This window comes from Leptidea sinapis, chromosome 18, assembly GCF_905404315.1.
Source record: "Leptidea sinapis chromosome 18, ilLepSina1.1, whole genome shotgun sequence".
Classification (NCBI taxonomy): Eukaryota; Metazoa; Arthropoda; class Insecta; order Lepidoptera; family Pieridae; genus Leptidea; species Leptidea sinapis.
In genome coordinates, this window is record NC_066282.1 from 5,363,067 (window position 1) to 5,379,485 (window position 16,419).

At 34.4% G+C, this 16,419-nt stretch overlaps 1 protein-coding gene across 2 annotated transcripts in view; it reads right to left on the reverse strand.

The window, feature by feature from the left end:
- The window catches only part of LOC126969444 (uncharacterized), a 74,967-nt gene that overhangs the window by 33,124 nt on the left and 25,424 nt on the right, over positions 1–16,419 (reverse strand). For both annotated transcript variants that reach the window (XM_050814875.1, XM_050814874.1), the window contains exon 2: positions 2,680–2,809. In XM_050814875.1, coding sequence (XP_050670832.1) covers positions 2,680–2,809 — 130 coding nt within the window. The remainder of the gene's footprint in view (positions 1–2,679; positions 2,810–16,419) is intronic.

Genomic DNA, 16,419 nt, shown 5'->3' on the forward strand with positions numbered 1-16,419 from the left:
AATATAAACTCCAAGGCCCATTGAACCACCGTCCAGAAATGGCTCTGATATGCAAAATGTCGCGCTCCCTAGCCGACTTAAGCCGTTTTTTTTTTAGAGCCGATCGCGTCTAAAGAAATTTTTACTTCTAAAACTGGTAATGTATCACCACACAGTAGACACTTTTAGTATCACTAACAGAATGTACGAAGGTTGTCACTAATTAACAAGTGAACACTTACCCCCTTATTCATAATAGTCTGCTAACTTAAAGCATTGCTAATTCTCACTCTGTCTTCTTCTATTGACCTAAGTCAGAATGAGAAAAAACACTCCTAAGCGGCTGTTTAAAGTTAGCGGACCATTATGAATAAGGGGGTTAGTGTCGATGTATTTTATAAATACCACGATGATTCGTTACAATGTATTCCTTACAATCTATCCTCAAGAATTGTATAGTACCGTACGTTACAACTTCATCAAGCAAATAGCAATTATATTACGAAGTCATTAAGATGATACTTCTTTGAATGCCGCTCCTCGCTCCAATAGCCTCCAAATCATTGCCATGAAATGAATGTGTAATTAAACATAACAATTATCTTTTTTTTTTCATCCGAACCGGTAGATGTGTCTAGCAATTTAATAGCAATACTTCTTATCTGACACACCAGAGAACATCTTGTTGGTAGGGCTTATTACTTCGAGTACAGCTCCCGCATGTTGAAAATGGGTCAGGCCGCCATATTTGTGACGTCATAGTGACGTCGTGTCCACTTCAATAATCACCAATCAATACAATCATTTGCATATTGACATTACACATACGTTAATATGACAAGGTTCCATAACCGTTCTATCGCTCAGGGGTAACTGTCTTCCGGACTTCATAGACCCTTACGTTTGTGAATAGTATTTCACTGCCTAATCAGAATTTATTATTGAGACATTTATAGCAATACCCGGAATACGTTCAAACAAGTTTGTAAACAAAGAAGCTTATGAATAATTCCTCAAAAAATACTGACGTTACGTCATTAAAGCTTCGAATGGTTCTTGACGCTTCGCTGCCGTCTTGTAAATATTATTAACTTGAAAAAAGTATACAAAAACCGCTTAGCGTATATAAATAAAGTAGATATAATCATTCCTAGTGAGTTAATATAGAAATAGCATCAAACAAAATGTGGTAGTTTGGTAAAGAAAATAAATGAAAGTAGAAAGACTGCACAAATTTATAAAGCGAAATCGAATGACAATGTATAGAAAGATAGACCTAGTAACTAATAGTACATTCCTCGCTCAGGTCGGGTTGATGCTGAAAAGATCGAGTTAATAACAAGAATAAGTCTTTGTGCGAAAGAAATGTGAAATACAGGATGTCAGGAACATGGCAAATGGATAATTGGAGTTAATGGCAGCCTTACCACTGTAAGGTGTACCACTGTAAGGTATACCAGGTGTGATTGTATACCACTGACCTCTACTATTTAAACCACTGGACTGGCGGCTGTCAAAGTGCTGTCATGCCTGTTTGATATTCGCCATTTTGGCGCTGTTGGCCATGTAGCGAGAGTCTGCGGTACTAAAACTGGTGAGGACAACCTAGAGGACAACATAGATGGTGGGAAACTATTTACAAAAAAAAATGTATACTTTATTACGTTGAAGTATAAATAATTCGGAAAACGAACGAAATTAATTCAAAATGTAAAAAAACTTCAGAGTATTGTGCGTTCTTTCGCAGCCATTTGTATTATACGTCAAAATTAGTTCTCTGGACGCTCGCGAGTGGCGCTTCAAATAGGCACAAAAAATTTGCTGTTAAACATATTGAACAGTCGGTCCAGTGGTATTTATACAGGTCAGTGTTGTATACACCTAATCTTGCCATAAATATTGTAACAAGGAATACATTTTTTGTAATACATAAAGCACTTATTACTGAAGTGTCCGTTAATATATTATTAACAAAATATTTAGCTCATTAATAATTACCATTGGCCTTAATACAACTATTTAAACTTTGAGGTCAGTTATCAATTAAAACACGCAGTAGATATTTTCCCATTTGTCCATGGGAAAATTTTCTAGTGCCAATCTTTTGGATTGTTGTGAGACACCAAATTATAATGGCACTTTGAGAATGATGTACTCTCTAAAACTGATAACAAGATTAATTACAATAATATACAAGATAAGTGAGGGTTTTTTACTGTATTTATGGCCAGACTAAGTATATTTTGTATCTTTCTATTTGGCGTAGAGTATTGACCCTGTAGGAGACGCCTTGACTCATTTCAAATGACGTGCTGGCGGTGCAAGTAATGCATCTCTTGGACTTCAGATCTCCGCCGGATGTCTGACGAGAGTACTACAGTATTTCGGGTATATCGCACGGAAACTGGCCAAAGAGAAGCTCATTGGTTAAATGAAAGAAATCCTCAGGTCGTAGCAAAAAATACTAATGATAATTTAGCGGACATTTTGGCTCAAAAGATAGTATAGCCATACATGAAGCCAGAGATCATCATAAGTGGTAAATCGTCGATAATATTCTATACCATCTAGATGATCAGCTTTGTGAGCGAAAAGGGAGAGAGATACTACTGTTATACTATGGAATATGTAAAGGTGATCAAACAAAAACACCTATACTTTCAAAATACTAAATGTTTATAAAGTAGGTCTAAATCTTACCAGTTGGTGGTCGTTCCTTGGGGTAGCAGATGCGGAACAAGCCCCGCGTCCTCGTGTAGAAGAAGTACTTGGTGTTCAGGCTCTCGAGAATGGCTTGAGAGTTGATATCGGTGTTCTCCGTCACGTATGTCTGGAAAGACGAGAATAAACTGAGATTTAGATTTATTTTATTCAGTAATAAGTACAATTTCAAACATTAATGGAATTAAAATTAAGTTATCTTAGTTTTGCGGCTGACTTAATAGATTTTGACACATCTGATTTGGAATTGGTAGTTTTTGACGTCCAATAAGTAATTATAAATCCTATTTACAATGAGAATATTTTAATTTAAATTTCAACTATTGAAAATGATACATGACCTCGAAAAACGACTAGTGGGTCTGAATCTATCAAAAACCAAAGCTGAATCTATCAAAAATCAAAGCCATGATAAACAGAACAGTAGAACCAGTTATATTTAATAAGAACGAGATCAAATATTATGTACATCAAGACTTATCTAGGACAAGTTTTATCACTAAAAGATCAAGGCAAAACAATTGACACAAGAATAGGAAATGCGTACAGCACAACATAAAAATAAAACTTTATTATACTTGTGTGCTTCCTGAATTGGCATACGGTTGTCAGACTTGGTCGTCTATGCAAACACAGATTATAAGCTGAATATTATAAAACAAATAGAATGGGAAACATGGATAGAAGAGAGAAATTAACAGTAACTAATGTCACTAAATATATCTATCATACGACTGGTATCCCAGAAATCAAAAAAAAAGCGATAAGAGCATGCAGAATTTGATCATGAACTAAGGACGATAAGAGGCAAGACATTTTCTAGGATAGCCAAAGATAGAAAAGAGTGATGAAGTTGGAAGAGGCGTTTCAGAGGAAAAGTAATAGACAAACAGATATTTACGTAAGGAATAAAATTCAATTAGGTAAAACACATTCAGTCAATATTCATAAACATTGCATTCGTGAGAAATTAATTTTCTCGAAGCAGACAAAATACTTGGAGTTTACTCCCTATTTTAGGCAGCTAGCACATTAAATCAACGAAAAATAGATTAGATTAGAGATAATTAATTCGCATGTGTTGCATCTCAAATAAGTCAAAACTTTTAACACTAATTTAAAAAAATATTTGTGATGGTATACGCATTGCAGGATGATTGTCGCCAACAACTGAGAGGTGACAACAGCCCTGTTCTCTTTGATTACCTGCTAAAAATATGTTGTCTATTCATTCATAAGATAAAGTGTCCATCAATTTAAAATAGGTTTTACGAATATTACACATTTAAAATGGAATTAAAGGTCATTCTATAAATTAGATTTACGTTTTTGGCAATTTATTTTTATCAAGACCACTAATAGCACAGATATTACAATTTAAGCACTTCGTTGGCCTTCTTACATAATCTTGGCAATCAAATAACCATTATGATCGTAATATAGTACGTCATAGTTTTAACTATTGTACCTTAGGTTGCATAAAATATACGACATTTAAGAGAGAACAGCGCAAGGACTGCAACAAGCAGGCACAGATTAAAGAAAGTGTATTAGAAATGGACATAACAGCAATTAATGTTAATATTTCAAAAAAATTACTAATATTCCTTAAAATACAAAAAATATCAGCATTTAATAGGAGATAGTAGAAGGTCCAACCTGACTAAAAGAGCATGCACTGATTGAAGATAGTATATAAGGAATGGACAAAGCAGCAATTTAGGATAATACCTACGTCATAGATTTAACAAATATTTCTTAAAAAACAAAAAAATATCTAGCATTTAAAAGGGAACACGAGGTACACAAAATATTATGGATTACAAAGACCATCCAAAAAAAGATCAGGCACTAATTAACGACATCGTATTAGAAATGGATAAAGCAGATATTAAGGTTAATGTGTCATAGATTTTCAAAATAATATGGATGGTCCTTATACCATCCAAACCAAAAGATCAGGCACTAATTAACGATATCGTATTAGAAATGGATATAGCAGATATTAAGGTTAATGTGTCATAGATTTTCAAAATAAGATGGATGGTCCTTGTACCATCCAAAAAAAAAATCAGGCACTAATTAACGATATCGTATTAGAAATGGATATAGCAGCGATTAAGGTTAATATAATTGTTAACTCGATTCAAACACCAACCGAGCGTCTGATTTATGTAATAGTTCCCTCTTTGAAATCCCTTCGAGGAATGTAGAATGAATCAATAGACATTCATCCTACGCAGTAGATTTAGGAGAACCGGTCACATTCCAATTTTGTCCCGCCATACTCTAACTTCAGTTATCTGTAGAAATTGATATCGAATATTATTTTAGCTATGCCATTATCTACAATGAACAGTTTAATTTAATATTATTGATTATATATATTTAAATAGCTATGGCCCCTTCAAACTCAACTCGAATATTGCTTGTACTCTGTTGTTTGATTGAAAAATGCGCCAATGAGGTAGCCATGTTGCCGCTAGTAAACTGGTTGCAAGATTGACATTGTCAAACCACAGATGTAAAGTTATTAGTGACCTAAATAGAAAACAATTCAAGCAACCAAACAAGTTTAGAACGAACTGAGTCACACAACAAGTGGAACAAGTCATTATGTGCTAGTGTGTCTCATTATTTCGGTTCCTAGTTTTTCTTGAGACGTAACAATGGCATTTCTCTTGTACATTGTGAGAGAACATAATCTCTTCCTCTGGTTTACGCATTTTGTATTGTCTTCGAATATGGAAATATAATAGATAGACATATACGTTTTCGCTAAAATATTATATTCCTACTAATATTATCTCTCCTCTTGTTAAGGTTTCAGAAACTTTATTTATCTTAAAAATAATTACAAAATTCACTTAATGAGATAATACTATTCTAGGAACAGACGAAAAAACATAATGCGTAATAAATTAATAATAGAAAATAAATAAAAATATTGTGTAGTGTAGTGTAGGTAGGTAGAGGGTACCAACTTACCCACATATCTTATATTTTTTTTTAAATATTAATACTAATATTAATAAAAAAATCAATAATATAATATGCGCATAAAACAATCAATATTATATGCGCTAAAAAGTATAAAAATAAATGCGTATTTTTATATAATCTAATTAATTGATCTAATTCTAGTTGCGATTATTGTCCGCCTCATCAGTCCTCAGGTCGCGCGTGCGACTCAAGCGCATCTCACATATAACACCTATGTATGTAGTTAGAAACCTACCCTGGCTGACACCGACTCCAAACCATACCGACGAATTGAGAACCTCCTCCTTTTTTGAAGTCGGTCAAAAAGAGGAGAGATTTGTATTTTTTATGTAACTACTTTTACTTTAAAAGATTTAAAAAAAAATGGTATGCATAATTAATGAGTAAATGAGTTGTTTTTTTAATTGAGATCCCTACGTAAATTGCTTAAATGTTACTTGCTTCATTATTTTTATACTAATAAATTAAGATTGAACGAATCGGTGCGATTAGTAGTTATAAAATAAGATCAAATTGATTCTGGTCAGCATTAAATTTAGTAGCATCACTTAGGGACTATTGATGGAATTTGAATTTATAATATGGTACTTGCCTCGGATAAAGTGTTCGTGACGTCCTACTTTTGACGTAGTGTTTCTGATTATAGGTAACAATGGCCGAGGTTAGGGCTCACTTGATAGCAGATTATGTCTCCGTCCAATACGTTGAGTTAGTTTCATTACGACTTCGACTTCTGAGAAGATTATTATACATTTTAAATGTTGGTTTTATCAACGAGGCGGAGAAACTAGCGTACGGTTCATGTAATGGTAATCAAGTGATCACCGCTGTCCTCACTCACCTGCAATACTAGAGGATTCAGAGGAGCGGTGCCGACCTATTAGCGAGGTGTGTTCTTTTTTGAAAGCCTATATCGTATAATCCTGGGAAGACCGCGGAAGGAAGCTATTTGATCTCACAAGCTACTGAATTTAAATAATTACAATTATATATCTATGGAAAAATTATATTTAGTCAGTATAGAACAGAAAAGCCCAGTAGTTATTATTTTCTTGTTAAATGCTATACTTTGTTCGTAATTTCAGCATTTTATTAATTGTTAAGCTATTTATGATATTAAACTAAGTATTTATTGCATTGCGAGCATACAGCGTCACGAATTTCCGACACCATGAAGATAGTAAATATATCTCTGCCTATGCTGCGGCCATATTGTAGCGAGAAGGCGACTAACTTGTATCGTCGCCAATTGTCTTAACAAACAATTCGTCATATAGTGTATTAAGAATATTCTACTCTCGTATAAGTAAAAACACACTTTTTAAGACTGTATACAATATGCAATGTCTAACAGTTTGCGTTTTTATCAAAATCAAAGACGAAATTATGTATGACTTTCACGTGCATAACGTTCTCAAACTTTCCATATACGAATTAATATTTTCGATATTCAAATTAAATTAAGTGTCACAATTTCAAACGGTTGTAAGTATGCTAATGAATACGTAGAAAGGAAAGTAGCCGGTGTCAGGTAGCTCAGTTTGCATACATTATTCAATAGTGAACAATTGCAAGCCTTCTCACAGGTATGTCATGCTTAGAATAGTGATCCATCAATAATAGATAGACTGGCTTATAACTTCATGCATACTTATAAAAAAATCCAGATCTGTGAGGCACTTTTTCAGTTTCGAGTGCTCGAATTTAAAACTCGAATAGTTTAGAATAGTGGCCTTGATGATGCATATTTAAAACTAGCGGTTAGATCAGCTTGCATACATTATTTAATTGTTAACAATTGCGAACATTCTCGCATACCTGCCTTGCTTAGAATAGCCATCCATCAATTATAGGTGGCTTATTACTTTATGCATACTTATAAGAGTTTTAGAGGTCTGTGAGACGATTTTTCAGTTTCGAGTGCTCGAATTTAAAAGTCGAATGGTCTAGAATAGTGGCCATTTTATAAAGTAGCGGTTTCGCGCGACTTCGTCCGCATTTACCAGAATATCCATATTGGTTGGTGTTCTGCCAAATGAATATATACAAAACAATAATATATCTCTCATAGTTGATGTATCGATCCTAAGAAACGTTTCTGTTCCATAGTTTTTTCTCCGGCATACTTTGCAAATCTGACCACCACGAAATGACCAGAAAAATTAAAAAAGATTTAGGTTAATATATAGCCTATGACACTCACAAATATGTACTGAGGCTTTCAATTGGTAACAGAATTTTCAAAATCGGTTCATTAAATCTAGAGATTTCCCCCTACAATCTCACAAACATCACCTCTTTATAATATTAGAATAGATTTACCGCCGTTTTCAATAATGTATCTCTAGTTACGGAAACATTGATATCACCGTTTACGCCCGTCCCCAATGTACTATCTACAGATAGAGATAAATTACTACCAATAATCTGAGACTGTCCCAATATTCTCGATAAGTCATTCTTATCGCCTTATATTCGGATGCGTGAATTGCAATTTCCATACAAACTTCTATCGCTGGTAAGCTATACGTCCTCCCATTGACAGACAGCGTGTACGGATAAGGTGAGTTCCCGTCGATAAGTTTATTGGGACAGAAGAGTAAACGATAGTTACGATTTTCATCTCAAGTAAGGGATAGACTGAATATTGGGAACGGCCGTAATGACAAGATCTTATCGTTCCATAGTTATGTCCAATATAGTTATAGTCGAATGCTTTATGTCGATAGGTTATTGAAATGTAAGTTAACGTAAATGGATAGATTTGTCTACCTCTAGTAACTTAAACTAAGGATATAGGTTATTGAAAACGGCCGTTAAGCATTAAGTGCCTAATTTATAATTGAAACAAATAAACAAATGAATTATTGAATAAATTCTTTTCACTTTAAAAATCGAATTGTTTTAAACTGCAGCGGAAATCAAATGTAACAGCTGGCGATCGGTCTTATAGTGATGACAATACAAATAATAACACGATAAAATATTTTAAAATCCGTACCTACCGTTGATTGGCTGATAATCAAGAAGTAGACCGGACAAAAAGTGAAGTTACCGGGCATCGGCCTTGATGTGGCACGCACAAGACAAAGGCTGTTGAGAACCGGTTGAGGAGGCTTGATGTGATGCGGGGTGCCTGGGGGGGGGGGAGGGAGGGGGGGCGGTGAAGATCCCTCTGGGACGTGTAAGGTGTGTTACAGTTCATTGAACGTGGAATGAAGGGAGTATAGAAGACGTCTATTCAAGTTTCAGAACGAAATCCTATGCCCTATACATAACACTAGCTGACCCGGCAAACGTTGTTTTGCCATATAAAGTATAATTCACGCGATAGTTTTATAAGTAATAAAATATTGCCTATATTATAGCCTGTACATCATTTTGTTCTATTGTCAATAGTTTTTGCAGCGCACGCAAAAATAGGTTTTCGATTTTACACCTTGTGTTACAAAATAGCAATTTTATTACGGATCCCTAATTTTGAAAAAAAAAAAACATAGCCTATAGCATTCCTCCATAAATGGACTACCCAACACTGAAAGAATCATTCAAATCGGACCAGTAGTACCAGAGATTAGCGCGTTCAAACAAACAAACAAACACTGCAGCTTTATAATATTAGTATAGATTAAAAAAGCTTTACTTCTTTGGCGTAACAAAACAAAAATACGTTTGAAGAAAGAACAGTATTGTTACAAAGAAGGTTAAAACATACAGCCAATAATACCGCATAATATAGTTAATTAATAACGTTAATTTAAATAGATAAAAGTGCTGCAAACATTGTTTACCCATTTATTAATTAAGTACCCGTTCATTGTATGAATTGTCATATTAAATTAAATGTCATTGACTGAATTATTTGTATTGCAAATGTATTGTTTCTATTTTAATATCAAAATAAGGGACAAGACGAGCAGGACGTTCAGCAGATTTCTGATTCTTGAAAAACCCAATAATTCTGAGCGGCACTACAATTGCGCTCGTCTTGATACGTTAGATGTCAAGTCTCACTTGCCCAGTAATTTCACTAGCTACGGCGCCCTTCAAACCGAAACACAGTTATGTTTACACATTACTGCTTCACGGCAGAAATAGGCGCCATTGTGGTACACATAATCTAGCCGGCATCCTGTGCAAAGGAGCCTCCCACTTTATTTTTATACAATATATTGAAATTTATTTAATTCTCGGCCATTTTTTGTTGTTCAGTCGACATAATATGAGTTTCTTGTAACTGGTAGATGTATAATGGTAGCTGAATTATGAAAAATATGAAAATAGGAATTAACAACACCCTGTACAAACTGTGATATAACCGAAATCCACGCGGACAAACTCAAAAAAAGGTTTGTTATATAGAACACAAAAATTCATAAAATTACTAGTGGACCCGACAGACGTTGTCCTGTACACACGTCTTAAATTTGAAAAATCGGTCCAGCCGTTAGGAGGAGTTCACTAACATACACATGACCTGGAGAATTATATTATATGGACGGAATTGAGAATCTAAACCAATCTCAAATTCACTGGAACACACAAAAATATCATCAAAATCGGTCCAGCCGTTTAGAAGGTAGTTCAACTGTGAATCTAAACCATTCTCGAATCCACCTGAAGATACACAGAAAGTTTCATTAAAATCGGACCAGCCGTTTAGGAGGAGTTCAGTTACAACAGACGCACAAAAGAAATTACTAGCTGACCAGGAAACGTTGTATTGCCGATATTTAAATCGCGATACAAAAGTAACTGTTGATCGTAGATGGGTGAAAATTTGAAGTTGTATGTATTTTTTAATGTTGACTCACAATCAAACAAATTAAAAAAAGAAGTCAAAAAATTAAAAAAAAAATTGGTGTGGATCACCCTTAACATTAAGGGGGATGAAAAATAGATGTTGTCCGATTCTCAGACCTACCCAATATGCACTCAAAATTTCATGAGAATCGGTCAAGCCGTTACGAAGGAGTTTAACTACAAACACCGCGACATGAGAATTTTATATATTAGAAGACACATTACATATAGTACATTGGTATCTACGAACGGCCATCTAACAAAGAACATTATAAATAAAAAATATAAAGCTTGCTAGAATGCACTTTTTATTATAAAATCGTGATGCTGAAAAAATATGAATCGTTCCACGTGCACCTGATAATGTCTACCACAAAAACTAGCCTATTAAACCTATGAGGTGTTCCACGATTGAACGCTATAGTAAAGACTGGAAAAGATTTTATAATTACACATGCATATAGGTACTTGAATTTTTTTTTTGTTTTTATGAAAATACGGGACGGTACGAGCAGGACAATGCAATGTAGTGCCGCTCAGGATTCTTGAAAAGACCAAAAATTCTGAGTGGCACTACAATTGCGCTCGTCACCTTGAGACATAAGATGTTAAGTCTCGTTGGCCCAGTTATTTCACTAGCTACGGCGCCCTTCAGACCGAAACACAGTAATGCTTACACATTACTGTTTCACGGTAGAAATAGGCGCCGTTGTGGTACCCATAATCTAGCCGGCATCCTGTGCAAAGAAGCCTCCCACTGGTAAATGGAATACTTGTATTATACACAGTGTTTTTTGAGGCTCAAAAAAGTGACATGGACTTTTTATTGAATATTTTAATTTAAAAGTTCATTAGAAATGTACGAAAAGAACTCCAATTTTAAATACTTTATTTTTTTTTAAATCTTAAAGTTCTTGTGACCTTGTGCGGTTGAAATACTGAAAATAATTCGTCAAAAAACTGTATATAATTCAGTTTTAGGTAGGTAGCTAAAAATATAAGATATCTTGGATCATTTATACGTCTAGATAGACTATGACAGCTGTCAAAACGTGAAAAAAATTGAGCTTAGAACTAACTTCTATTTTGTGCAATTCACGTACCTACACTAACACAAACATCTCTAATATACGCTTGTTAAAAAATGGTATTCATAATCGCATATTAGACCTAAAACGCTCGTAGCTAGGACCCTTCTATAAACCTATTTTAAGCACTCTAACGCAAAAAACATGGCCGACATCGATCAGCTGTTCGTTAAATAATGTATTTTATAGGTTCCCGCTCAAAGTTGTTGGATATCCGTCATAGATTGACAACCGACAGACTTCTAAACTTTGATTTTTGAAGTTTGAAATTATTTTGACAATGACTTTTGAAAACTGACAAACCATTGACACTTGAAAGATGTCTGTTTCCATTGACAGTTCCTCATTATATTAGATTTATCTAACGAATATGAAATAAGGAATTTTATCGAACGTTCGATAGGCTTTAAACACGTTTTAACTAATATAGCTTTATACCTTCGAAAAGCGTTTTATTATGAATAAGGCAGAAAGTGTCATACAAATCGCGAGTGTAAAACGTAGCTTGTCACGCACACTAAAGTAATATTCCTGGCATGTTTGTATCTGTTGTCTAACAGCAAGAGACTCTATCTACACGTATTTATTATATAAGTGTAATACAATAGCCGCTAGTTAAGTATATAGTAAATAACTTTATATAATACATTATACAGTCCATTATTTTATATGTAAATGTTTCAAGTTATTATATTTCGTTGGAATTCCAGTTAATGCATGATTCGTGAATGTAGCACTTGAGTAATATTTCTAGATTGTTAATTATAACATGACATAACCCGACTATTACAACACAATTTTATGAAAGAGTTGCGATTCTCACAGAAAAGCCACAATTGATTAGATCTGAATGATTAGTTTTTTTTTTTTACGCGGAATATGTGAAGAAATAAAATAATTATTTTATACAGCTGATGAGAAAATATTTTATGATATTGCTTGATGGAGCATCACTTAGTTGTGGTAGTAAAGTATATTTATATAAATGTTTTCAGTTTTCTTTAGTGTTAATTCCGCCAATATTTGTCTTGAAACAATTCGACACGTGTTTCGCCTCTACACGAGGCATCGCCAAAATCTGGCACGAGACTTTGGTTAGACAACACGTCCTGAGGATGCCTCGTGTAGAGGCGAAACACGTGTCGAATTGTTTAAAGACAAATATTGGCGGAATTAACACTAAAGAAAACTCAAATCATTTGTATAAATATGGATTTCCGCAACGTAACGCTTACTTCAATAATTTTTTTTAAAGTGTATTTATTTACTACCTAATATGTAGGCAGGTTTATCTAAAAAGGCTAAGCGAGAAGTACCTACCATCGACAAAATTGGTTCATGGTCTACTTTGCTGATATTCAAATTCAAATATTTTTATTCAAAATAGGATGCGATATCACTTATTGAAAGTCAAAAACTACCACCCATTCCAAAATGAATGCCTCAGGCCTGAGAAGAATGGGCGCAACAAACTCAGCGGGCTTTATTTTTTTTTTCATCAAAAATATGTTTTACAATTAAAGTAACAAAGTAACATTGTACAATTAAACTTATTATTTAATAGCCTGAGGGCGATCGCTCATTCCCAATCTGTGGTATCATTAAGAAAGTTATTTATGTTATAGTAACCTTTACCACACAAAACAATTCTTTTGAATAACGTAATACTTTTGTTTTGAAAATTTTCTGGGATCCTGTTGTAAAAGCATATACATCGCCCCACAAAAGACTTGCTAACTCGACTTAGATAACTTTTTTTTAGCTTCGATAATTTTTTTAAAATCATAAAAACAGTTAGGTTCATATTTGCGTGAAAAATAATGTATGACAATTGGTGGACTGTCAGTGTCTAATAAACTGATAACAGTAACGAGATATATGTTCAAGCGAATTTCAACCTACTTGTTTATTATGATTGTACGGTAAATATGTGTAAATGACATTAAGGTGGGTCACAATTTGTAATATTCATATAAATGATAATGCCTACTTAGATAACCGATTGGTCTCTGCTGCGCTCCAACTAGATACCGCACTACCTAAGAATAGCTTTTTTATTACGGCAACTATTAGATGCTTGTGTGCGTGGCATCTTGACACTCAATGGCATCTTTCAAACTTTGTAACATACGCTTGATGTTATTTCACATTGAAATTAATAAAATACAAAATACTCTCTGACGATATGTGATCCCAGTGTCTTTCTTTATTTCTTGTAGTATTATTTTTAGAAAGTTTTACTAAGCAACCCGTCTTTTTAGTTTCAATTATTAGCAAAGTTTAACAGAACATGTGGCACGTCAACGTCACACATTCTTCGAGACTGGCTCGAGTACGCCCACTTGTGAGTAGTATTAGTTATACAAATGATTTGAGTTTTCTTTAGTGTTAATTCCGCCAATATTTGTCTTTAAGCAATTCGACACGTGTTTCGCCTCTACACGAGGCATCCTCAGGACGTGTTGTCTCTGTCTGACATGACTGACGTCTGTCTCAAAATCTGACACTATCAGTCTCGTGCCAGATTTTGGCAAATCATTTGTATAATTATGGATTTCCGCAAAGTAACGCCTACTTCAATAAATATAGTAGTATTAGTTGATTTCCATTCTTCTAAAATAAAAATACAGTTCCTTCAAATTTTAAGATTTGAATGCCTTTTTTGGTTAAGGCCACCAATTTCTTTCACATTATTCTACCTGCAGCTGCGGTCATCCAGTCTGTATTATCAGCTCACCGGCAATACGGTCTGCCGTCATTTTTTCTACCTACTGGTCCAAACCATTGAGTGGCATGATTGGTCCTACTATTAGTGTTTCGTGAAATGTGATCGGCTCCACTTTTGTCTAACAAGAAAAGGGCGACTACCTGCACTGAACATAGTTGTAGCGTCGTGTAGCCGTTGACCATAGTTGCTTCTCAATCAAAGTTTGGCTCCAGGTTTGTATAAAATAAAAACTTCGTGGTGAATCTCTACTAGAACCTTGTCACAGTAACGTTTGCAAGCACTTGTTAGTTCGCAAACGGTACTGTGGTGATTTTTGAAGTGTCCTCACGTAACTGTCATGGCGGCCTGTCCACTCTGTGTATCTCGCGGGTATCATACGCACGAGCCGGCATTGGAAGTCTTGATTTAAAGAAGCACATATTTTTCAATATGTCATCTGTTGACATTCATGAAATTTATGAAATATTACTTTAATAATAAATACTCATATTTTTATTCTATTTTTTTACAAGAGCTAAAACCATTAGAATATATTTCCTCCATAAAAAAATACATCAATGCATATAAACTACGCAGTATTTGAAAATAATTAAAAGCTATTTTTCATGTAATTTCTTAGTCGAATAACGTAGATGGAGGAAGTATCGGCCTGCCCGTCATAAATTCTCTAAATACAGTTTCACTTTTCATTGGAGATTTAAACCAGGTTCATTCTACAAATGCATTATCTTCCACGTCAAGGAATTTCACATAACATTGATGTTGATTCATCCCCATATTTATGGCTAATTACTACAGCTGTTACCCTCAAACAATCAAACCGAACATCTTAATTACATAAGCCACGCACGGACGAGTAAAAAAAGAAGGACTCCGTGTCACCTTATATAACAGTGAGCCCCACGCACTTACACAAATACAAGCCGATCGGCCACCATTATGAGATTTGCCATCGTCTGTGACAGATCAATTTGCGTCGCAATAAAATATTTTAAAAATGCCGTTGTGCGTTGTGAAAAAGTGTTACAACAATACTATAATAGCATTTGTGGATATATGATTATATAAGGGAGAAAAACTGTGTAACTGGTATACCCCGTAACCGCACACACACTAGCGAAAAGGTGCTTCACTTGCTAATATCACTGCGCGGATTCCTCCTTTTTTTACTAGTCCGTGAAGCCACGTATACATTACATAACATTTTTTACAGCGATATGACACGAATTTCATTTCCCACGACCACTAATTTGTGTTAACTGTGACAAAAAATATCAAAACAAACTGTGAAGCGGTGATGCGAGACGTCTCTTGAACTCAGTACAAAGAATAGGTCTATTTACAACTTTGATTTAGACCAATTCTGAGTCAATCTGAGACCCAGATTCAAATATAGGTAATAAATCTTCCGTATAACGCGGTTCCGGGTTATATGAAGACGGTTTGTAGGGTTATTACGCGTATATATAGGGGTATAACGCGTTTTTACGACCTCGTAATTCGTAATAATAATTAATCACAATTCGTAACAAGTATTGCCTAGTTTTACTATTTTATTAAGGTTTGAAAAATAATTAATTTAATTTTGTGATAACCCAATTGATGCACGCGTAAAGGAACGCGAAACTAATAATGAACTGTACAAATCATTGTAAATTTCAGAGTATAGAAATATGTATGTGGGAAATTCCCGCATTACACGTTCGAATGCCAGTGTTATACGGGAGATGGAAATCGCCTGATATAAAAACGCGTTATAAGGCACCGCGATATAGGGATAATAAGTGTATCTTTAATTCATTGCAGTAAAAGTATTACACTTCCGAAATTTGAGCTTTAATAAGAACTCATTGGGCAAGAAAATCATTGCGATTTTGTTCAATAATTATTCAGCTTCTTACAAAGTATTTAAAACATGTGCTAAAATGTTGCAACCAAAGAAACACACACTGCAAATAAATAAAGGTATAATAAGAGCATTTATTATCAATTAAAATAATTAAAAAGAAAAATATAACTTAAAGCATTATTTTACCAAAAAGCAAAGTTCCCTATGACAAGATCAACCAGGCACCTCAGATGAGCAACCTTTTTATT